Source organism: Mobula birostris, chromosome 6, assembly GCF_030028105.1.
Source record: "Mobula birostris isolate sMobBir1 chromosome 6, sMobBir1.hap1, whole genome shotgun sequence".
NCBI lineage: Eukaryota > Metazoa > Chordata > Chondrichthyes > Myliobatiformes > Myliobatidae > Mobula > Mobula birostris.
This window is the reverse complement of record NC_092375.1, coordinates 119,374,114-119,396,519: the sequence shown is the minus strand read 5'-3', so window position 1 is coordinate 119,396,519 and position 22,406 is coordinate 119,374,114. Positions and strand designations below refer to the sequence as shown.

At 54.6% G+C, this 22,406-nt stretch overlaps 2 protein-coding genes across 2 annotated transcripts in view; both read right to left on the bottom strand.

The window, feature by feature from the left end:
- The window catches only part of acadl (acyl-CoA dehydrogenase long chain), a 118,685-nt gene extending 107,665 nt beyond the window's left edge, over positions 1–11,020 (bottom strand). The window contains exons 1-2 of the mRNA XM_072261161.1: positions 10,964–11,020; positions 6,712–6,888 (exon numbers count right to left, since the gene is read on the bottom strand). Coding sequence (XP_072117262.1) covers positions 6,712–6,888; positions 10,964–11,013 — 227 coding nt within the window. The 5' untranslated portion in view covers positions 11,014–11,020. The remainder of the gene's footprint in view (positions 1–6,711; positions 6,889–10,963) is intronic.
- The window catches only part of LOC140199320 (myosin light chain 3, skeletal muscle isoform-like), a 195,291-nt gene that overhangs the window by 116,655 nt on the left and 56,230 nt on the right, over positions 1–22,406 (bottom strand). The window lies entirely within an intron of this gene.

Genomic DNA, 22,406 nt, shown 5'->3' with positions numbered 1-22,406 from the left:
CCACAACGAGACTGAAGACAGCAGCAGTGTGGCAGTGGACGTCAGATTAGATGGCAACCTCTTTGACATCAGGAGGCTTCACGCAACCACCAAACTCCGTAGGGAGTGGGTCCTGGAGCTGCAGTATGCAGACGACTGTGCTCTTGTGGCCCATACTCCGGAGGATCTTCAGACTGTCCTTGCTGTGGCAGTGAGAGCATACAGCAGGATGGGGCTGACTGTCAATACCACCAAGACAGAAGTGGTTTGCCAGTGGAGTACCAGTGTTCCACCCACTCTACCTGCCTTCACTGTTGGTGATGAAAAGCTGTCAGTAGTGCCATCTTTCAAATATCTGGGGAGCATTCTGTCTGAGGATAGCGGCATTGACAATGACATCCAGAGCCGCATTAAACAGGCATCAGCTGCCTTTGGGAGACTTCGGCATAGAGTCTTTCAGAACAGGAGCCTTCGTCCTTCCATAAAGGTCACCGTATACCAAGCAGTCTGTGTCACCACTCTCCTTTATATCTGTGAAGCTCGGGTAACCTACCGCCGTCACATCAAGTCCTTGGAGCGCTTCCACATAAGCTGCCTCCAGTACATTCCAGGAATTACCTGGCGTGAGCGGGTGCCTCACACTGAAATACTTGTAAAGACCAACTGCAGGAGTATTGAGGCCATGATCACCCAGCATCAGCTGCAGTGGCTGGGGCATGTGATAAGGATGCCCTATGTCGGCTACCCCACAGAGTGTTATATGGCCAGCTACATCACGGTCGACACTCAGCTGGAGGGCTGAAAAAGCGCTATAAGGATCAGATGAAGAATGCTTTAAGGATGTGCAAGATCAGACCCCAGGACCTGGAGGAGGTTGCTGCTGACCGTACTACTTGGCGACAGCTGTGTAGGGACAGGGTTTGTATTCTGGAGATGGAAAGAACAACCAGAAGACAGCAGAAGAGAGCCAGGAGAAATGCAGTCATGGTTGCCACCACTACCACATATACATGTCCCACCTGCAATAGAGTTTGTGGGTCCAGGATAGGACTGTATAGTCATCAAAGATCTCACCGCTAAAGGAGTGAACGTTGTCATCAGATTTTGATAGACAACCAAAGAGAGAAGAGACTTCCTCTTATACAGATATACGGATGGTGCTAAGGAACCTGAAACAGGAGTGACAGGGTTTGGGGTGGCTATACCAGCAAAAGAAATTGGAATCATAAGTTAGGGGTGTATACAGTGGAGATGCTGGTGGTGTTGGTTGCGTTGCGATGGGTGGAGAAAGCTGGACAAGTCAAAGTGTTGATATTCTCAGATTCATCCTCAGTTCTAGCAAGTTTAAGGTTTTTTCACTCAAACCGTTGGCAAGATGTACTTTATGATGTCCTTCAGTCAGTCACAAGAATTGCAAATCAGGGAGGTCAGGTAAAATTTCTATGGGTTCCAGCACATGTAGGGCTTAAGGGGAATGAGAGGGTGGATGAGTTGGCAAAGAGGGCATTAAAGAAAGAAAATATAGAAATGTACATTAGTATCAGTAAAGCAGAGGTTAAGTGTGTATGTTATCTGGGAAAAAAATCAACCAAATGTGGCAAGAAAGATGGGACAGGGAGGCGTGAGAGGCATTTATATCAAATACGAAAGAGTGTTGCAGGTACTAGGGTAGGTAGTAGATACAGAAGAGAGGAAACTGTGTGGACTACGTTAAGGCTGGGGCACTGTGCATTAAAACATTGAAAATGATAGGTAAACACCAGACAGGATTGTGTGAGAAACGTCAGGAAGAGGAGTCAGTGGAACATGTAGTTCGGAGTTGCAGGAAGTATGGGATACAAAGAGAGATGACGAGAATTAATCTAAGGGAATTGAGGGTGCAGGAATTCACATTAAAAGGGTTGCTGGGCATGGGTGAGAGAGCACAGGTCAGGGTATTTTTAGCTTTCTTACGGGTACAGGGTTTTTTTTTATATAGGATATGATGGATAAGCAGGAATAGCTAATAAGCTAGGATGGCCAAAGGTGGGAGGATAAAGTGTAGTTTAGGGTATATATGCGTATGTTTGTGTGTGTGATTGGGTGAAGGGATTTAGAATGCAAGTCTATTGCACACTCCGGAGCAGAAGGTGGCGGTAATGCAACATTAAGATGGGTGCCGACCACTGTAAAACAAGAAGACGACGACGACTTCCTCATCCTCCAAATCCGCAACCTATTCAGGGGCAGGGGCTGGTATAATCGTTCCTGCTGCTGATCCTTCAGTCACTTCATGTCACCACAGAGTCCTCTTACTAGGTGTAGGGTCCAGGTCAGGTTCAGGGTCAACAGACACCTCTTGTCCCCGGTCCCAGAGGTAGTTCCGACGGAGAATCTTGACAGGCTAATTCCCATCCTCTGGTTTCACCCGGAAAACTGGCACATTGGGCACCTGACTCTCGACTACATAGGGCGTAGCCGCCCAGCAGTCAGCCAACTATGCTTCCCAAGTAGCCCCAAATTCTTTATGAGGACTCCGTCTCCAGGCATGAGTTGGGAGAACCTAGCTTTTTGATCATACCTCTACTTTCCTTGATCCTGCTTGGCAGCCAAGGCCTCAGCTAATTCATAAACCTTTTTCAGCTCCCTTCTCATATCAGACACATACTTCAGATAAGTCTCCTTATCAACCTCACTCACGGGTATCTGGTAATACCCATTCCTCAAGTTCAGCACACTGAGCCACGCTGCACCATTCAGGCAGGCCAGTGCATCCTCGATTCTGAGGACTGTACGCTTCAGAGTCCGATAGTCCAAACACATCTGTACTTTCCCATTCTTCTTCCTGGCCACTATAATTGAAGACGCGCAAGAGCTTCTAGACTCAGTGATGATCCCAGCTTCCTTCGACTTCCGCAGATGCTGCCAAATGTCCTTCCCCTTTCAGGTGCCAGTCACCATGACCCTTCTCTGAACAGGGTGTCCTCTGTCACCCAGATGGTGTGGCAAGTGCTCCTGCAACAACTCACATCAACTTGGATCTTCCAGCTTCAACATTTTTTCTATCAACCTCTTCTTCCAACCTCCAGATATTGGGGAGTCCCCAAAGTTGAATGACTCAGCAGTTATCATTTTCTCTTTTCGGAGAGAATTTCCCCCGGCTTGTCTCACAGGAATACTAGACATTACTGTCACTCCCCCCACCTAAGGGTGACCTCCTGCTCTGAAGTGTTCCTGACACCTACTGTCATCCTATCCACCTGTACAACCGAGGTGCAGTTCGGGCCTCACCAGTACCCCAGCAGGTAAGCCTGACTCCTCTTTGTGGTCTTCCGGAGCATCCACTAAGTGGGCCTCAGCCTCAGGCATTCTGGAAATTTGGGGTTTCCCATCACTCTCGCTACTTCCCCAGGCTGTAACACAACTGGTTTTGACAACAAATAACAGTTGTAAAATGAATGGTAGGGTAGAGTAACCTGAGAGCCGGTGTCAAGTATGGCTCTAGCTTAAAAACACCCTCAATCTGTAGCAAAACACTAGAGCTTGGCACCACTAAGCCTTCAGGAATAGGGTTTTTTGCTTTAGGTTGTTCCTTGGTATATTCCTGGGAATGTGATTCTCCCCCCCCCCCCCCCCCCCGAGGTGCCAGGCCATTCCCTCACTGGGTCTCTCCACTTAGGTACACGGGGGCTCACTTGTTGAGGGGTTTCCCGTCATTCACACTCCCGCCTGAAGTATCCCTACTCACCAGTTATAGCAGACAACACCGGCCATTCCCCTTCTTGCGGAACCCCGGCCATCAGCAGCCCCCAACGTAGTCTGTCCCCTTAAGGGGTACACCTCCTGATCAGCCCTATCGTATGGGGAGAGGAGGGAATCCGCTGATAACAATGGAGGCATCTCAGTCCTAAACTCTGCCATGAGCTCCTTCACCACTACCTGGGGTGGGTTATCAGTGGTCACCTCAGCCAAGGTGACCACTACCGAGGACTGTACCCTGAGGACGGAGGCCTCCCGCACCTCCATCACATTCTCCTCCTCTCTTACTTCTCTGATCAGCTCAACAAATGGGGGGGGGAGCATCTTACAAGACACTTGGAGACCCCAAGCAATCAGGTCCAGCGAATGGGTGCCTTTTGCCACTTGGTCCATTCTTAACTGATTCACCTCAGCCGTTTGAATGGCGCCTCCCCCCCCCCCCAAGCTGTAAGCAATTTAGCTGCCTCTCTAGCTGAAAAATGTAGGCAGAAAGCTTCTCCCCCTTCTCCTGAGACATTTTCTGATACCCCATCATAAGCTCTAATGGGCTTCCCAGCGTGCCAAATATCTTTTCTAGCGCCTGCACGTAGGCCGCAGAGGAAGCAAAGGGGTTCTGTGTCTTTACAGATCTCACCACATCAACAGCTGGCCCCTTCAAACTTTCAATCAATCACTGTCTTTTTTTGTCATCAGAGCACTGCCACTCATCCAGCAACTGAGAGGTCTGCTCTGCCCAGGTCTCATACTCCTCTTCCCCTTTAGTGGTGGGCTTCGTTCCCAAGAACAGGCTGAGCCTATGACAGCAGGGATTTTTAACCTGCGCATTTTGCCATTTATTGGCCAGGGAGGTGAGGGCCGCTACCAACTCAGACTGCCGTTACTTCAGTACGAGTCTGAACTAGAACATAGTCTTTCCCTGCCATTTTATCAAACCTCTGCTCCACCCCTGCAGCATTCATAACCACATATCGTAATCACCTTACCAGACAATAGTTTAACACAGACTTAAACACACAACCCACTGGATCAATGTTCAGGGCAATCACACAGCATCCAATGAAATTGGTCCCAGATGAGCCCCCACAATGAAACACCCTGGTTTCCTTGACTGAAGTCTAGGGAAGTCAACCTCCGGCCCCGCTGAAGTTGTGAGATTGAGGCATGCTTGAACCCCTCCCAACCCCAGAATGTGTGGGTGCTGTGTCATTGCTACCCTGTTATAAATCAATGCCACAAAATAGCAGACAATACACTTCATAAAATTAAATGAATTATATCTACCAGTCTTAACTAAAGGGTTAGTAAAGAATAACAAAAAGGGCCCATTCTAATTGAACAGTCAAATGTGCACAAGTTGGAGCTCATCTTGAACTTACCTGTCACTCACGCGCTGGACCCTCAGTCAATATGAGAGCACACACCACCTTCTGAATGTGGCTCGCAATCCATCTCGAACAAATGAGTCTCCCACTGGATCGTATGCTATGTCTGATTCTCCCCAGCATCTTCGCTCTTCATCTCCTCTTGAACAAAAGCTCCAAGCCCAATCTTAGGCTACGTTCACACTACGCTGGATAATTTTGAAAACGAAGCTTTTTCTCTTCGTTTTGACCCTCTGTCCACACTAAAATGGCGTTTTCATCCCTCGAAAACAGAGATTTTCAGAAACTGTCTCCAAAGCGAATAAGTCTGAAAACGCCTAATATCCATTACAGTGTGGACATGGTAAACGGAGCTTTTTAAAACCGCTGTCATGACGTGCCAGAACAGATGGCGGCAGCGCGGCATTTCATTGTTTTCTTCTTCTTATTATTATTACTTTATTGTCGCCAAACAATTGATACTAGAGTGTACAATCATCACAGCGACATTTGATTCTGCGCTTCGCAGAACCCAACAATTTCAGAACAGACGGCAACAAGACTGAAGCCAGAAGAGTTAGAAATGTGCTCACCAAATACTTTGACCCATAGCTTACTGAATAAGTATACTCACTTTGCCCTGTTTTCTGTCCTTGCTTGTATGAAGGTGGTTTACCTATTTATGCAAGTACTTCTCTGACAATAGACAGCCTAATGTAATGTTGTATGGAAATACAAGATAACACTGATGCAGAAATGTTTTATACATTTAACAAGGTGCTTTATTAATGCAACAGAGTTAGTCAGTTTTTCAATGTTCGTCGTCAGCCGGGTCGTACCGTCCGTGAACTCCCTGTCGATTGCCTCCATACACTCCAGTATTTGTTTTTTTTTTAGTTTTAAGTCCTCTTGCGCGAGAGCCAAGAGCAATTCCTTTTAAATTTTTCTACTCTGTCACTGGAGAAACGTGCACCAAGTATACTGTTTCCTCTTTGCTTGTCTTCTGTGTGTCCTGCGCATGCCCAGGAGGAGATTCGCCCAAATATCCGTCTAATGTGGACAGAGATATTTTGAAAAACGGTGGGTGTGGACGCCTGTCGTTTTTACTCGAAACTGGCGTTTTCAAAATTATTCGGCATAGTGTGCATGTAGCCTCAGTGTCCCTCACCAGAGAAACCTCCCCTTAATCCAACCATCCTAATTGGATGGCACACATTTCTCCTCTCTCTTATCTTCAACAGTAACCCAAACAAACATGAAAACTGAACAGACTGCTCTTACAGAGCTGCCGAAATGAAAAACATACAGCATAACAGTAAAAATATGAACAAGGGCATTACACATACAATACTTCGCAGCCTTCAGTACTTCACAAACCTGTGAGCATCAATGAATATCACACAAATATATAACAGCTACTGATATCATAGACAGCAAGTGTGATCAGAATCACACACAGCTGGCTTTGAAGTATTAATAACATTGACACATCTGACAGTGGACAAATATCAATATCCAACATAGCTTAAGGTGAATAGCCAACAATATCGTACTATCACATCAAGTGTCATGAAGAAAATATCACAAACTATGTATTTCATGTGTTCTGCTCAATAGTGACAAGGCTACCTACTGTGTATGATATGGAACCACCTCTTCTTCAAAGAATCGCCTCACACTTTGTCTGAATATATCATGTTCTTCAGAAAATATCCGACGAGTGCCAATGTCCATTAGATTCTTGGCCGAGGAAGTTTCTGGACGAGAAACTTTGTGGGTTTCATTACATTGTGTAGATGTAGTAAATAATCTAAAAAGATAAAGAAATTTGTATAAACATTTACAATCAAATATTAATGTTAATACTTACAAAAATGTGTTCAAAGTCTTTATTAATATTTCCCTGTGCCTGTACATCTTTGCCATTTCTTGTAAAGTTTCATTAATCAATTTTTTTGGTTATTAATGCAACATTAATACAATTCACCAATAAGGCGATGACAACTTTTGATTTTAAAAGCCTGAAGATTTTTATGAAAGAGACAAGTTCAGCAGTTTAAGGGCCCCAAATAAAGCCGAGGGTGAACTATACATTGCAATGCCACAGAAATTGACAAGGAACAGGGCAAACGCTACAAATTTGCTGCTCGCTTACCTACATTCCCACCATCAGCACACTTCCAAGAAACTTCATGTTTCCAATAGCTACATCAAAATGGCAGCCCTTAAGTGTTCAACACTCAATAGCACACTACACAGAAACATTCACTGGTTAATACACTGGTCAAATTAACTGGATGAGTATTTACAAAAATTGATCAAAAATTGCTAAATATAAAGGCCTCCACGGTGGAGTGGTCTAGGAGGCAGAAGGTGGATTAAGAGGCCCTGCCAAACAAACAACGATCTTAGTTAAGTTAATAAATGCAAGTTTTGTTATTACTAGCTAGACTGATAAGCAAGTTGGCATGTGCTTCTGCCAGCAGGTCACCACAGCACGTCTGCGTATTATATATCTTACACACACAGGATAAATCTCACTTCACAGTCAGGCATGATAGGATGGTATCTATAAGAGGGATGAGGTGAAATGCAGTGAAATATAAGCAGAACTAAAATCGGAAAGGCCAAACTTACACCCGCATTTCTACCAATTCAAAATGCAGGAACGGTGAAAGGAACAACATTAAGGACATGAATTATCATTCACAAAATGCTGGAGGAACTCAGCAGACCTGGCCGCATCTATGGAAAAGAGTACAGTTGACGTTTTGGGCAGAGACAGTCTGATGAAGGGTCTTGGCCCGAAACATCATCTGTAGTCTTTTCCATAGATGCTGCCTGGCCTGCTGAGTTCCTCCAGAATTTTGTGTGTGTTGCTTGGATTACCAGCATTTGCAGATTTTCTCTTGTTCATGAGTTATAAATGTTCATTTGAGTACAGTCACTGAAATGTTCACACAACCAATGAACTCACTTTCAAGGGACTCTTCATCTCAGGTTCTCATTATTTATTGCTATTTATTTATACTTGCATTTGTAGTTTGTTGTCTTCTGCACTCTGGTTGATCTTTCATTGATCCTGCAGTAGCTACTATGCTATATATTTGTTGAGTCTGCCCACAAGAAAATGAATTTCAGGGTTGTATATGATGCAATATGTACTTTGCACTTTGATAAAATAATTGGCGTTGAACTTTTGAGAACATTAAGTGAAAAATGAGCTCAGAGTACAGTGTATTTAATTAACTATTAACTTCAATGCAAACAGTGTTTGGATCGGTAAGCTAATCTAAATTCAATAGCCAGTCCATCAAACTATATTAATATGCAGCTAGTTAAATTCATGGGCATATCTGCGCTCTAGTCACAGGTATTTTCACAGGCAAAATCTCCTATGTGGGGCAGAAATTTTAGCATCACAGTAACTACTGTGTCCAAGTTTCTTGCCACATTATTTAAAATACTGAAACTTTCAGCCTTGCATAATGTTCTCATGAAGCAATGGACGCTATGTGACATTTGCATTGAATCGTTAGTCAAGGGAGAGGTGTTCCTGCAGTCACAGATGCGAATGCAGGATGTCATCGTGCCTCTCCAATGCTATATCAAGGATTATCACTGAGTTTGCACAGAACACTCTGGAGTGGGCAGGTGAACAGTGAGAGGTTATGTTCCATATCAATACCAACTATCTCTATTTTCCTTGCTTTCTTTAAAATCCAGAAAACCTTAAATATGTTTCAACCTAATCACAGACAAAAGTCTCCACAGCCTTCGGGGCTTGAGAATTCCAAAGGTTCATTATCCTCTGCAAGAAAGACTTAATCCTCAATCCAGCCCTAAATGGTAAATTAACTATACTTTTAGTCACTGTAACCCTAGTTCTATTCTCCTTAGCCAGAGGACCAGGGAGAATCACAGGAGGTTGGCATTGAACCCAGATCACCTGCTGCTCCACTGCTTTTAAATACATAAAGAGCAACACCGTATGAGCAGAATTAGGTTATTCAACTAATTCTGTTTGCTTCACTATTCGATCATGGCTGATTTATTTTCCCTCTCAAGCTCATTCTCCTGCCTTCCTCCAGAACCTTTGACACCCTTACTAATCACGAACTTATCATCCTTCACTTTAAATACCAAATGACTTGGCTTCCACAGCCATTTGTGGCAGTGAATTCCACAGATTCTTCACCTTCTGGCTAAAGATATTCTTCATCTCTGTTCCAAGAAGATGTCATTCTATTCAGGTTGTGCCCTCTGGTCCAAGACACTCCCACTATTGGAAATAATCCTCTCCATCCATTTTATCTACCACTTTCAATATTCAAAACATTTCAATGAGGTACTCATTTTTTTTCTAAATTCCAGCGAATACAAGCCCAGAACCATAAAGTGCTCCTCATACATTAACCCTTTCATTTCCAGATTCATTCTTGTGGACCCTCTCAAATGCCAGAACATCCTATCTGAGATAAGTGCCCAAAACTGCTCACAATACTGCAAATGTGGTCTGACCAACACCTTATAAAGCCTCAGCTTTACATCCTTGCTTTTATATTCTAGTCCTCTAGAACCGAATGCTAATATTGCATTTGCCTTCCTTACTAGCAACCACAAGCTGCAAGGTAAACTTAAGGAAATCCTGCTCTAGAACCCCAAGTCACTCTGGCACTTTCAATGCATGAGGTTATCAAACGAAGCAGTATTTGAGAGCCAAAAGTTTCCTGCATGATATCAAGAGGTAAGATTCCAAATTAATATTTTACAACCATTGTATACTAATCTTCCTGGCTGCAGGGGAAATGCCAGATGATTAGTAAACTGCTAGCGTTATACATGTGTTTTAAAAGGATATGCAAGCAATACATATCAAAGTTGCTGGTGAACGCAGCAGGCCAGGCAGCATCTCTAGGAAGAGGTACAGTCGACGTTTCAGGTCGAGACCCTTCGTCAGGACTAACTGAAAGAAGTTAGTAAGAGATTTGAAAGTGGGAGGGGGAGGGGGAGATCCAAAATGATAGGAGAAGACAGGAGGGGGAGGAATGGAGCCAAGAGCTGGACAGGTGATTAGCAAAGGGATAAGAGAGGATCATGGGACAGGAGGCCCGGGGAGAAAGGATACAGTAGTTTACCTCTGGTAGACCAAGTTATTGGAACAAATCTTAAGAAACATGATTAAAGATAAAGATTATGAAGCTTTCTTTCCCCACTGATTATAAAGAGATTCATATGTCTTGTCCTGGAACAATGTCCTCTATCCCATCAGCTGGTCCCTGTCCACTCTGTCACTCAATGACCAACCCATCCCCAATAACCATTAATTAATTACCTCACCACAGGGACAACAAGCCCACCAAAAATGTAACTAACCCTGCAATGGTAACCATCAATTTATAGAGCACCCCCTTAGCCACCACGTTCAATGATTCTCCAAACTAGGACCACACCTCATTTCAGCAACCCACTACTCACAAAAACGCCAAGTTGAACACAGATTCTGGGCTGACTATTACACTGCACTACCCACATATCAAATCTCCTGTCAGCGTCATGTCCCAATGACCCCCCACCACTACGCCCACATTCCCCCTCACCTACACCTTCAGTAACCCTCTCATTCCACCCACTGCCGGCAAAAGCCCACTGACACCCCTCTCCTCCCAATCCAAAACCAACGCTACTAACTCCTCACCATTTGCCCTACCACCCAGCCAAGCCCCGTCACGGAGACGGTACTCCGAATTCCCACTGGTCACCGCCCCTTCCCCCCATGCCCCGGACCCGGACCGCAGGCAGGTCACAGCTCCCCTGCCACAGACAGCTTCCTCCCATCCAGTCACTGCCTCGGGTCCCAGCTCTGGGACCGAACGAGCACTCACCTACATGCAATACCGCGGCTACAACTCCGAACTAGCCGCAACGCCGCCATCTTTGCCTGAGATTGCGCATGCGTGAAGCGGGGCGGGGGCAGGTCCTCTCAGTCCACCCTTTCCGCCTACAGTGCGGGGCCGCCCTTTTCCCACAGTGTCAGTCTCCCTCGGCATTATCCCTCTCCCATAGTGCCGAGCCCCCCTCGACATCACCCCTCTCCCACAGTGTCAGCCCCCCTCGACATCACCCCTCTCCCACAGTGTCAGGCCCCCTCGGCATTATCCCTCTCCCATAGTGCCGAGCCCCCCTCGACATCACCCCTCTCCCACAGTCTCAGTCTCCCTCGGCATCACCCCTCTCCCACAGTGTCAGCCCCCCTCGGCATCACCCCTCTCCCACAGTGTCAGCCCCCCTCGACATCACCCCTCTCCCACAGTGTCAGTCTCCCTCGGCATTATCCCTCTCCCATAGTGCCGAGCCCCCCTCAACATCACCCCTCTCCCACAGTGTCAGCCCCCCTCGGCATCACCCCTCTCCCACAGTGTCAGCCCCCCTCGGCATCACCCCTCTCCCACAGTGTCAGCCCCCCTCGACATCACCCCTCTCCCACAGTGTCAGTCTCCCTCGACATCATCCCTCTCCCATAGTGTCAGCCCCCCTCGACATCACCCCTCTCCCACAGTGTCAGCCCCCCTCGGCATCACCCCTCTCCCACAGTGTCAGCCCCCCTCGGCATCACCCCTCTCCCACAGTGTCAGCCCCCCTCGACATCACCCCTCTCCCACAGTGTCAGCCTCCCTCGACATCATCCCTCTCCCATAGTGTCAGCCCCCCTCGACATCACCCCTCTCCCACAGTGTCAGCCCCCCTCGGCATCACCCCTCTCCCACAGTGTCAGCCCCCCTCGGCATCACCCCTCTCCCACAGTGTCAGCCCCCCTCGACATCACCCCTCTCCCACAGTGTCAGCCCCCCTCGGCATCACCCCACTCCCACAGTGTCAGTCTCCCTCGGCATTATCCCTCTCCCATAGTGCCGAGCCCCCCTCGACATCACCCCTCTCCCACAGTGCCGAGCCCCCCTCGGCATCACCCTTCTCCCACAGTGCCGAGCCCCCCTCAACATCACCCCTCTCCCACAGTCTCAGTCTCCCTCGGCATCATCCCTCTCCCACAGTGTCAGTCTCCCTCGGCATTATCCCTCTCCCATAGTGTCAAGTCCCCCCCCTCGACATCACCCCTCTCCCACAGTGCCGAGCCCCCCTCGGCATCACCCTTCTCCCACAGTGTCAGCCCCCCTCGGCATCACCCCTCTCCCACAGTCTCAGTCTCCCTCGGCATCATCCCTCTCCCACAGTGTCAGCCCCCCTCGGCATTATCCCAATCCCATAGTGCCGAGCCCCCCTCAACATCATCCCTCTCCCACAGTCTCAGTCTCCCTCGGCATCATCCCTCTCCCACAGTGCCGAGACCCCCTCAACATCACCCCTCTCCCACAGTGTCAAGTCCCCCCCCTCGACATCACCCCTCTCCCACAGTGTCAGCCGCCCTCTGCATCACCCCTCTTCCACAGTGTCAGCCCCCCTCGACATCACCCCTCTCCCACAGTGTCAGCCCCCCTCGGCATCACCCCTCTCCCACAGTGTCAGCCCCCCTCGGCATCACCTCTCTCCCACAGTGTCAGCCCTCCTCGGCATCACCTCTCTCCCACAGTGTCAGCCCCCCTCGACATCACCCCTCTCCCACAGTGTCAGCCCCCCTCGGCATCACCCCTCTCCCACAGTGTCAGCCCCCCTCGGCATCACCTCTCTCCCACAGTGTCAGCCCCCCTCGACATCACCCCTCTCCCACAGTGTCAGCCCCCCTCGGCATCACCCCTCTCCCACAGTGTCAGCCCCCCTCGGCATCACCCCTCTCCCACAGTGTCAGCCCCCCTCGACATCACCCCTCTCCCACAGTGTCAGTCTCCCTCGACATCACCCCACTCCCACAGTGTCAGCCTCCCTCGACATCAGCCCTCTCTCACAGTGTCAGCCTCCCTCGACATCACCCCTCTCCCACAGTGCCGAGCCCCCCTCGGCATCACCCTTCTCCCACAGTGTCAGTCTCCCTCGACATCACCCCTCTCCCACAGTGCCGAGCCCCCCTCAACATCACCCTTCTCCCACAGTGTCAGTCTCCCTCGACATCACCCCTCTCTCACAGTGTCAACCTCCCTCGACATCACCCCTCTCCCACAGTGTCAGCCCCCCTCGGCATCACCCCTCTCCCACAGTGCCGAGCATCCCTCGGCATCACCCTTCTCCCACAGTGTCAGCCCCCCTCGGCATCACCCCTCTCCCACAGTGTCAGTCTCCCTCGGCATCATCCCTCTCCCATAGTGCCGAGCCCCCTCGACATCACCCCTCTCCCACAGTGTCAGCCCCCCTCGGCATCACCCCTCTCCCATAGTGCCGACCCCCCTCGGCATCATCCCTCTCCCACAGTGTCAGCCCCCCACCCCTCGACATCACCCCTCTCCCACAGTGTCAGCCCCCCTCGGCATCACCCCTCTCCCACAGTGTCAGCCCCCCTCGGCATCACCTCTTTCCCACAGTGTCAGCCCCCCTCGGCATCACCCCTCTCCCACAGTGTCAGCCCCCCTCGGCATCACCCCTCTCCCACAGTGCCGAGCATCCCTCGGCATCACCCCTCTCCCACAGTGTCAGTCTCCCTCGACATCACCCCTCTCTCACAGTGTCAGCCTCCGTCGACATCACCCCTCTCCCACAGTGCCGAGCCCCCCTCGACATCACCCCTCTCCCACAGTGTCAGCCTCCCTCGGCATCACCCTTCTCCCACAGTGTCAGCCCCCCTCGGCATCACCCCTCTCCCACAGTGTCAGTCTCCCTCGGCATCATCCCTCTCCCATAGTGCCGAGCCCCCTCGACATCACCCCTCTCCCACAGTGTCAGCCCCCCTCGGCATCACCCCTCTCCCATAGTGCCGACCCCCCTCGGCATCATCCCTGTCCCACAGTGTCAGCCCCCCACCCCTCGACATCACCCCTCTCCCACAGTGTCAAGTCCCCCCCCTCGACATCACCCCTCTCCCACAGTGTCAGCCGCCCTCTGCATCACCCCTCTCCCACAGTGTCAGCCCCCCTCGACATCACCCCTCTCCCACAGTGTCAGCCCCCCTCGGCATCACCCCTCTCCCACAGTGTCAGCCCCCCTCGGCATCACCCCTCTCCCACAGTGTCAGCCCCCCTCGACATCACCCCTCTCCCACAGTGTCAGCCCCCCTCGGCATCACCCCTCTCCCACAGTGTCAGCCCCCCTCGGCATCACCCCTCTCCCACTGTGTCAGCCCCCCTCGACATCACCCCTCTCCCACAGTGTCAGTCTCCCTCGACATCACCCCTCTCCCACAGTGTCAGCCTCCCTCGACATCAGCCCTCTCTCACAGTGTCAGCCTCCCTCGACATCACCCCTCTCCCACAGTGCCGAGCCCCCCTCAACATCACCCCTCTCCCACAGTGTCAGCCTCCCTCGGCATCACCCTTCTCCCACAGTGTCAGTCTCCCTCGACATCACCCCTCTCCCACAGTGCCGAGCCCCCCTCAACATCACCCTTCTCCCACAGTGTGAGTCTCCCTCGACATCACCCCTCTCTCACAGTGTCAACCTCCCTTGACATCACCCCTCTCCCACGGTGCCGAGCCCCCCTCGGCATCACCCCTCTCCCACAGTGTCAGTCCCCCTCGGCATCACCCCTCCCCCAAGTGCCGAGCCCCCCTCGGCATCACCCCTCTCCCACAGTGTCAGCCCCCCTCGGCATCACCCCTCTCCCACAGTGCCAAGCCCCCCTCGGCATCTCCCCTCTCCCACAGTGCCGAGCCCCCCTCGGCATCATCCCTCTCCCACAGTGTCAGTCTCCCTCGACATCACCCCTCTCCCACGGTGCCGAGCCCCCCTCGGCATCACCCCTCTCCCACAGTGTCAGCCCCCCTCGGCATCACCCCTCTCCCACAGTGTCAGGCCCCCTCAACATCATCTCTCTCCCACAGTGTCAGCCCCCCTCGGCATCACCCCTCTCCCACAGTGTTAGGCCCCCCCCTCGGCATCACCCCTCTCCCACAGTGTCAGGCCCCCCCCCCGGACATCACCCCTCTCCCACAGTGCCGAGCCCCCTTCGGCATCACCCTTCTCCCACAGTGTCAGCCCCCCTCAGCATCATCCCTCTCTCACAGTGCCGAGCCCCCCTCGGCATCACCCCTCTCCCACAGTGTCAGCCTCCCTCAACATCACCCCTCACCCACAGTGTCAGGCCGCCCCCCTCGGCATCACCCCTCTCCCACAGTGCCGAGACCCCCTCGACATCACCCCTCTCCCACAGTGCCGAGCCCCCCTCGGCATCACCCTTCTCCCACAGTGTCAGCCCCCCTCGGCATCATCCCTCTCTCACAGTGCCGAGCCCCTCTCGGCATCACCCCTCTCCCACAGTGTCAGCCTCCCTCAACATCACCCCTCACCCACAGTGTCAGGCCGCCCCCCTCGGCATCACCCCTCTCCCACAGTGTCAGCCCCCCTCGGCATCATCCCTCTCCCACAGTGTCAGGCCCCCCCCTCGGCATCATCCCTCTCCTACAGCGTCAGGCACCCCCCTCGGCATCATCCCTCTCCCACGGTGTCAGGCCCCCCCCTCAGCATCACCCTTCTCCCACAGTGTCAGCCCCCCTCGGCATCATCCCTCTCCCACAGTGTCAGGCCCCCCCCCTCGGCATCACCCCTCGCCCACAGTGTCAGCCCCCCTCGGCATCACACCTCTCCTACAGTGTCAGGCCCCCCCCTCGGCATCACCCCTCTCCCACAGTGTCAGGCCCCCTCGACATCACCCCTCTCCCACAGTGTCAGGCCCTTCCCTCGGCATCACCCCTCTCCCACAGTGTCAGGCCCCCCCCTCGGCATCACCCCTCTCCCACAGTGTCAGCCCCCCTCGGCATCATCCCTCTCCTACAGTGCCGAGCCCCCCTCGGCATCACCCCTCTCCCACAGTGCCGAGCCCCCCTCGGCATCACCCTTCTCCCACAGTGTCAGCCCCCCTCGGCATCATCCCTCTCCCACGGTGTCAGGCCCCCCCCTCGGCATCATCCTTCTCCCACAGTGTCAGCCCCCCTCGGCATCACCCGTCACCCACAGTGTCAGGCCCCCCTCGGCATCACCCCTCTCCCACAGTGTCAGCCCCCCTCGGCATCATCCCTCTCCCACAGTGTCAGGCCCCCCCCCCTCGGCATCACCCCTCTCCCACAGTGTCGAAATCCACCCCCCTCGGCATCACCCCTCTCCCACAGTGCCGAGCCCCCCTCGGCATCACCCTTCTCCCACAGTGTCAGCCCCCCTCGGCATCATCCCTCTCCCACGGTGTCAGGCCCCCACCTCGGCATCATCCTTCTCCCACAGTGTCAGCCCCCCTCGGCATCACCCGTCACCCACAGTGTCAGGCCCCCCTCGGCATCACCCCTCTCCCACAGTGTCAGCCCCCCTCGGCATCATCCCTCTCCCACAGTGTCAGGCCCCCCCCCTCGGCATCACCCCTCTCCCACAGTGTCGAAATCCACCCCCTTCGGCATCACCCCTCTCCCACAGTGTCAGCCCCCCTCGGCATCATCCCTCTCCCACAGTGTCAGGCCCCCTCAACATCATCTCTCTCCCACAGTGTCAACCCCCCTCGGCATCACCCCTCTCCCACAGTGTCAGGCCCCCCCCTCGGCATCACCCTTCTCCCACAGTGTCAGCCCCCCTCGGCATCATCCCTCTCTCACAGTGCCGAGCCCCCCTCGGCATCACCCCTCTCCCACAGTGTCAGCCTCCCTCGACATCACCCCTCACCACAGTGTCAGGCCGCCCCCCTCGGCATCACCCCTCTCCCACAGTGCCGAGACCGCCCCGGCATCACCCCTCTCCCACAGTGTCAGCCCCCCTCGGCATCATCCCTCTCCCACAGTGTCAGGCCCCCCCCTCGGCATCATCCCTCTCCTACAGCGTCAGGCACCCCCCTCGGCATCATCCCTCTCCCACGGTGTCAGGCCCCCCCCTCAGCATCACCCTTCTCCCACAGTGTCAGCCCCCCTCGGCATCATCCCTCTCCCACAGTGTCAGGCCCACCCCCTCGGCATCACCCCTCGCCCACAGTGTCAGCCCCCCTCGGCATCACCCCTCTCCTACAGTGTCAGGCCCCCCCCTCGGCATCACCCCTCTCCCACAGTGTCAGGCCCCCTCGACATCACCCCTCTCCCACAGTGTCAGGCCCCCCCTCGGCATCACCCCTCTCCCACAGTGTCAGGCCCCCCCCTCGGCATCATCCCTCTCCCACAGTGTCAGGCCCCCTCGACATCATCCCTCTCCCAAGTGCCGAGCCCCCCTCGGCATCACCCCTCTCCCACAGTGCCGAGACCCCCTCGGCATCACCCTTCTCCCACAGTGTCAGCCCCCCTCGGCATCATCCCTCGCCCACGGTGTCAGGCCCCCCCCTCGGCATCACCCCTCTCACACAGTGTCAGGCCCCCCCCCCGGACATCATCCCTCTCTCACAGTGCCGAGCCCCCCTCGGCATCACCCCTCTCCCACAGTGTCAGCCTCCCTCGACATCACCCCTCACCCACAGTGTCAGGCCGCCCCCCTCGGCATCACCCCTCTCCCACAGTGCCGAGACCCCCTCGACATCATCCCTCTCCCACAGTGTCAGGCCCCCTCGACATCACCCCTCTCCCACAGTGTCAGGCCCCCCCCTCGGCATCACCCCTCTCCCACAGTGTCAGGCCCCCCCCCCGGACATCACTCCTCTCCCACAGTGCCGAGCCCCCCTCGGCATCACCCTTCTCCCACAGTGTCAGCCCCCCTCGGCATCATCCCTCTCTCACAGTGCCGAGCCCCCCTCGGCATCACCCCTCTCCCACAGTGTCAGCCTCCCTCAACATCACCCCTCACCCACAGTGTCAGGCTGCCCCCCTCGGCATCACCCCTCTCCCACAGTGTCAGCCCCCCTCGGCATCATCCCTCTCCCACAGTGTCAGGCCCCCCCCTCGGCATCATCCCTCTCCTACAGCGTCAGGCACCCCCCTCGGCATCATCCCTCTCCCACGGTGTCAGGCCCCCCCCTCAGCATCACCTTTCTCCCACAGTGTCAGCCCCCCTCGGCATCATCCCTCTCCCACAGTGTCAGGCCCCCCCCCTCGGCATCACCCCTCGCCCACAGTGTCAGCCCCCCTCAGCATCACACCTCTCCTACAGTGTCAGGCCCCCCACTCGGCATCACCCCTCTCCCACAGTGTCAGGCCCCCTCGACATTACCCCTCTCCCACAGTGTCAGGCCCCCCCTCGGCATCACCCCTCTCCCACAGTGTCAGCCCCCCTCGGCATCATCCCTCTCCTACAGTGCCGAGCCGCCCTCGGCATCACCCCTCTCCCACAGTGTCAGCCCCCCTCGGCATCACCCCTCTCCCACAGTGTCAGGCCCCCCCCTCGGCATCATCCCTCTCCCACAGTGTCAGGCCCCCTCAACATCATCCCTCTCCCAAGTGCCGAGCCCCCCTCGGCATCACCCCTCTCCCACAGTGCCGAGCCCCCCTCGGCATCACCCTTCTCCCACAGTGTCAGCCCCCCTCGGCATCATCCCTCTCCCACGGTGTCAGGCCCCCCCCTCGGCATCATCCTTCTCCCACAGTGTCAGCCCCCCTCGGCATCACCCGTCACCCACAGTGTCAGGCCCCCCTCGGCATCACCCCTCTCCCACAGTGTCAGCCCCCCTCGGCATCATCCCTCTCCCACAGTGTCAGGCCCCCCCCCCTCGGCATCACCCCTCTCCCACAGTGTCGAAATCCACCCCCCTCGGCATCACCCCTCTCCCACAGTGCCGAGCCCCCCTCGGCATCACCCTTCTCCCACAGTGTCAGCCCCCCTCGGCATCATCCCTCTCCCACGGTGTCAGGCCCCCCCCTCGGCATCATCCCTCTCCCACAGTGTCAGCCCCCCTCGGCATCACCCGTCACCCACAGTGTCAGGCCCCCCTCGGCATCACCCCTCTCCCACAGTGTCAGCCCCCCTCGGCATCATCCCTCTCCCACAGTGTCAGGCCCCCCCCCCTCGGCATCACCCCTCTCCCACAGTGTCGAAATCCACCCCCTTCGGCATCACCCCTCTCCCACAGTGTCAGCCCCCCTCGGCATCATCCCTCTCCCACAGTGTCAGGCCCCCTCAACATCATCTCTCTCCCACAGTGTCAGCCCCCCTCGGCATCACCCCTCTCCCACAGTGTCAGGCCCCCCCCTCGGCATCACCCTTCTCCCACAGTGTCAGCCCCCCTCGGCATCATCCCTCTCTCACAGTGCCGAGCCCCCCTCGGCATCACCCCTCTCCCACAGTGTCAGCCTCCCTCGACATCACCCCTCACCACAGTGTCAGGCCGCCCCCCTCGGCATCACCCCTCTCCCACAGTGCCGAGAGCGCCTCGGCATCACCCCTCTCCCACAGTGTCAGCCCCCCTCGGCATCATCCCTCTCCCACAGTGTCAGGCCCCCCCCTCGGCATCATCCCTCTCCTACAGCGTCAGGCACCCCCCTCGGCATCATCCCTCTCCCACGGTGTCAGGCCCCCCCCTCAGCATCACCCTTCTCCCACAGTGTCAGCCCCCCTCGGCATCATCCCTCTCCCACAGTGTCAGGCCCCCCCCCTCGGCATCACCCCTCGCCCACAGTGTCAGCCCCCCTCGGCATCACCCCTCTCCTACAGTGTCAGGCCCCCCCCTCGGCATCACCCCTCTCCCACAGTGTCAGGCCCCCTCGACATCACCCCTCTCCCACAGTGTCAGGCCCCCCCTCGGCATCACCCCTCTCCCACAGTGTCAGGCCCTTCCCTCGGCATCACCCCTCCCCCACAGTGTCAGGCCCCCCCCTCGGCATCACCCCTCTCCCACAGTGTCAGCCCCCCTCGGCATCATCCCTCTCCCACAGTGCCGAGCCGCCCTCGGCATCACCCCTCTCCCACAGTGTCAGCCCCCCTCGGCATCACCCCTCTCCCACAGTGTCAGGCCCCCCCCTCGGCATCATCCCTCTCCCACAGTGTCAGGCCCCCTCGACATCATCCCTCTCCCAAGTGCCGAGCCCCCCTCGGCATCACCCCTCTCCCACAGTGCCGAGACCCCCTCGGCATCACCCTTCTCCCACAGTGTCAGCCCCCCTCGGCATCATCCCTCTCCCACGGTGTCAGGCCCCCCCCTCGGCATCATCCCTCTCCCACAGTGTCAGCCCCCCTCGGCATCACCCCTCACCCACAGTGTCAGGCCCCCTCGGCATCACCCCTCTCCCACAGTGTCAGCCTCCCTCGACATCACCCCTCACCCACAGTGTCAGGCCCCCCTCGGCATCACCCCTCTCCCACAGTGTCAGCCCCCCTCGGCATCATCCCTCTCCCACAGTGCCGAGCCCCCCTCGACATCATCCCTCGCCCACAGTGTCAGGCCCACCCCCGGCATCACCCCTCTCCCACAGTGTCAGCCCCCCTCGGCATCATCCCTCTCCCACAGTGTCAGGCCCCCCCCCCTCGGCATCACCCCTCTCCCAAAGTGTTGAAATCCCCCCCCCGACATCACCCCTCTCCCACAGTGCCGAGCCCCCCTCGGCATCATCCCTCTCCCACAGTGTCAGGCCCCCTCGACATCACCCCTCTCCCACAGTGTCAGCCCCCCTCGGCATCACCTCTCTCCCATAGTGTCAGACCCCCTCGGCATCACCTCTCTCCCACAGTGTCAGCCCCTCTCAGCATCATCCCTCTCCCACAGTGTCAGGCCCCCTCGGCATCACCCCTCTCCCTCAGTGTCAGGCCCCCCCCCCTCGGCATCACCCCTCTCGCACAGTGTCAGCCTCCCTCGACATCACCCCTCTCCCACAGTGTCAGCCCCCCTCGGCATCATCCCTCTCCCACAGTGTCAGGCACCCTCGACATCATCCTTCTCCCACAGTGTCAGGCCCCCCCCACTCGGCATCACCCCTCTCCCACAGTGTCGAAATCCCCCCCCCCTCAGCATCACCCATCTCCCACAGTGTCAGCCCCCCTCGGCATCATCCCTCTCCCACAGTGTCAGCCCCGCTCGGCATCATCCCTCTCCCATAGTGTCAGGCCCCCTCGACATCACCCCTCTCCCACAGTGTCAGGCCCCCCTCGGCATCACCCCTCTCCCACAGTGTCAGGCCCCCTCGGCATCACCCCTCTCCCACAGTGTCAGGCCCCCCCCCTCGGCATCACCCCTCTCCCACAGTGCCAACCCCCCTCGGCATCACCCCTCTCCCACAGTGTCAGCCCCCCTCGGCATCATCCCTCTCCCACAGTGTCAGGCCCCCCCCCCTCAGCATCACCCCTCTCCCACAGTGTCAGTGTCAGGCCCCCCCCCCTCGGCATCACCCCTCTCCCACAGTGTCGAAATCCCCCCCCCCCGGCATTACCCCTCGCCCACAGTGTCAGCTCCCCTCGACATCACCCCTCTCCCACAGTTCGGCCCCCTCGGCATCATCCCTCTCCCACAGTGCTTCTTAGATCATTGAGCCCAGCCATCCAAAGTTTCCATTCAAGCTTATTCCATCTTCACTGTTCCCTTTAAATTGCATGGGTGCATGGCCACGCTGCAACTGAAATGCTCCTGTGCACATAACCTTTGTCGCCGCGCAGCTGGAATTTTCTTTTATCTAATGTTAATATAACTGAAATTGTGCTAATATAATTTTGAAATCTATGTTAATATAATTGTGAAATGTCCTGTAGATATTAATTATGCAGGATATAGAAAAACTGCTATGAACAGCGTATAGCTCTGGTGAATGAACGGCCTCTGCCCGAAATGTCGATTGTTTATTCATTTCCATAAATCCTGCCTGACCTACTGAGTTCCTCCAGCATTTTTGTGTGTTTTGTCTTGTATTTCCAGCATCTGCAGATATTCTCGTATTAAAAAAAGGAAAACTGGAAGAATTAGCTAATGTCACAGAATTTTACGTAGTGTCATTTAGACAACTGAACACAGTGGAATTGGCTTTCAGACATTTTGCTGTTACTGCTTTAGTGAGTAATTAGGATGTTTTGATCCAGTATTGTGAAGAGCAAGTTAATGAATTTAATGATTTAATCAGCAACTACTGCCTGAAGATTTTCATCAATCCACAATATCAAGTAGCATTAATTGTCCTAAATGATGTTTTAGAAGATCTGACATCTCTTTGTAAATTCCTTCACAAAGGTTATTTGAAAACAATTGAAGTATTGCAATATGCAAAAGCAAAAAAAAAGCACATTACATTTAAGTTACAATACTATTTATTGGAGTGACAAAGTGAAAGATCTGCTTGCATCTGTAAGTCTGATGTCGGTACTGCGCCGATTATTCCATTCATTCGATGTGTGTCACTTGGATAATAGATTTCCTGA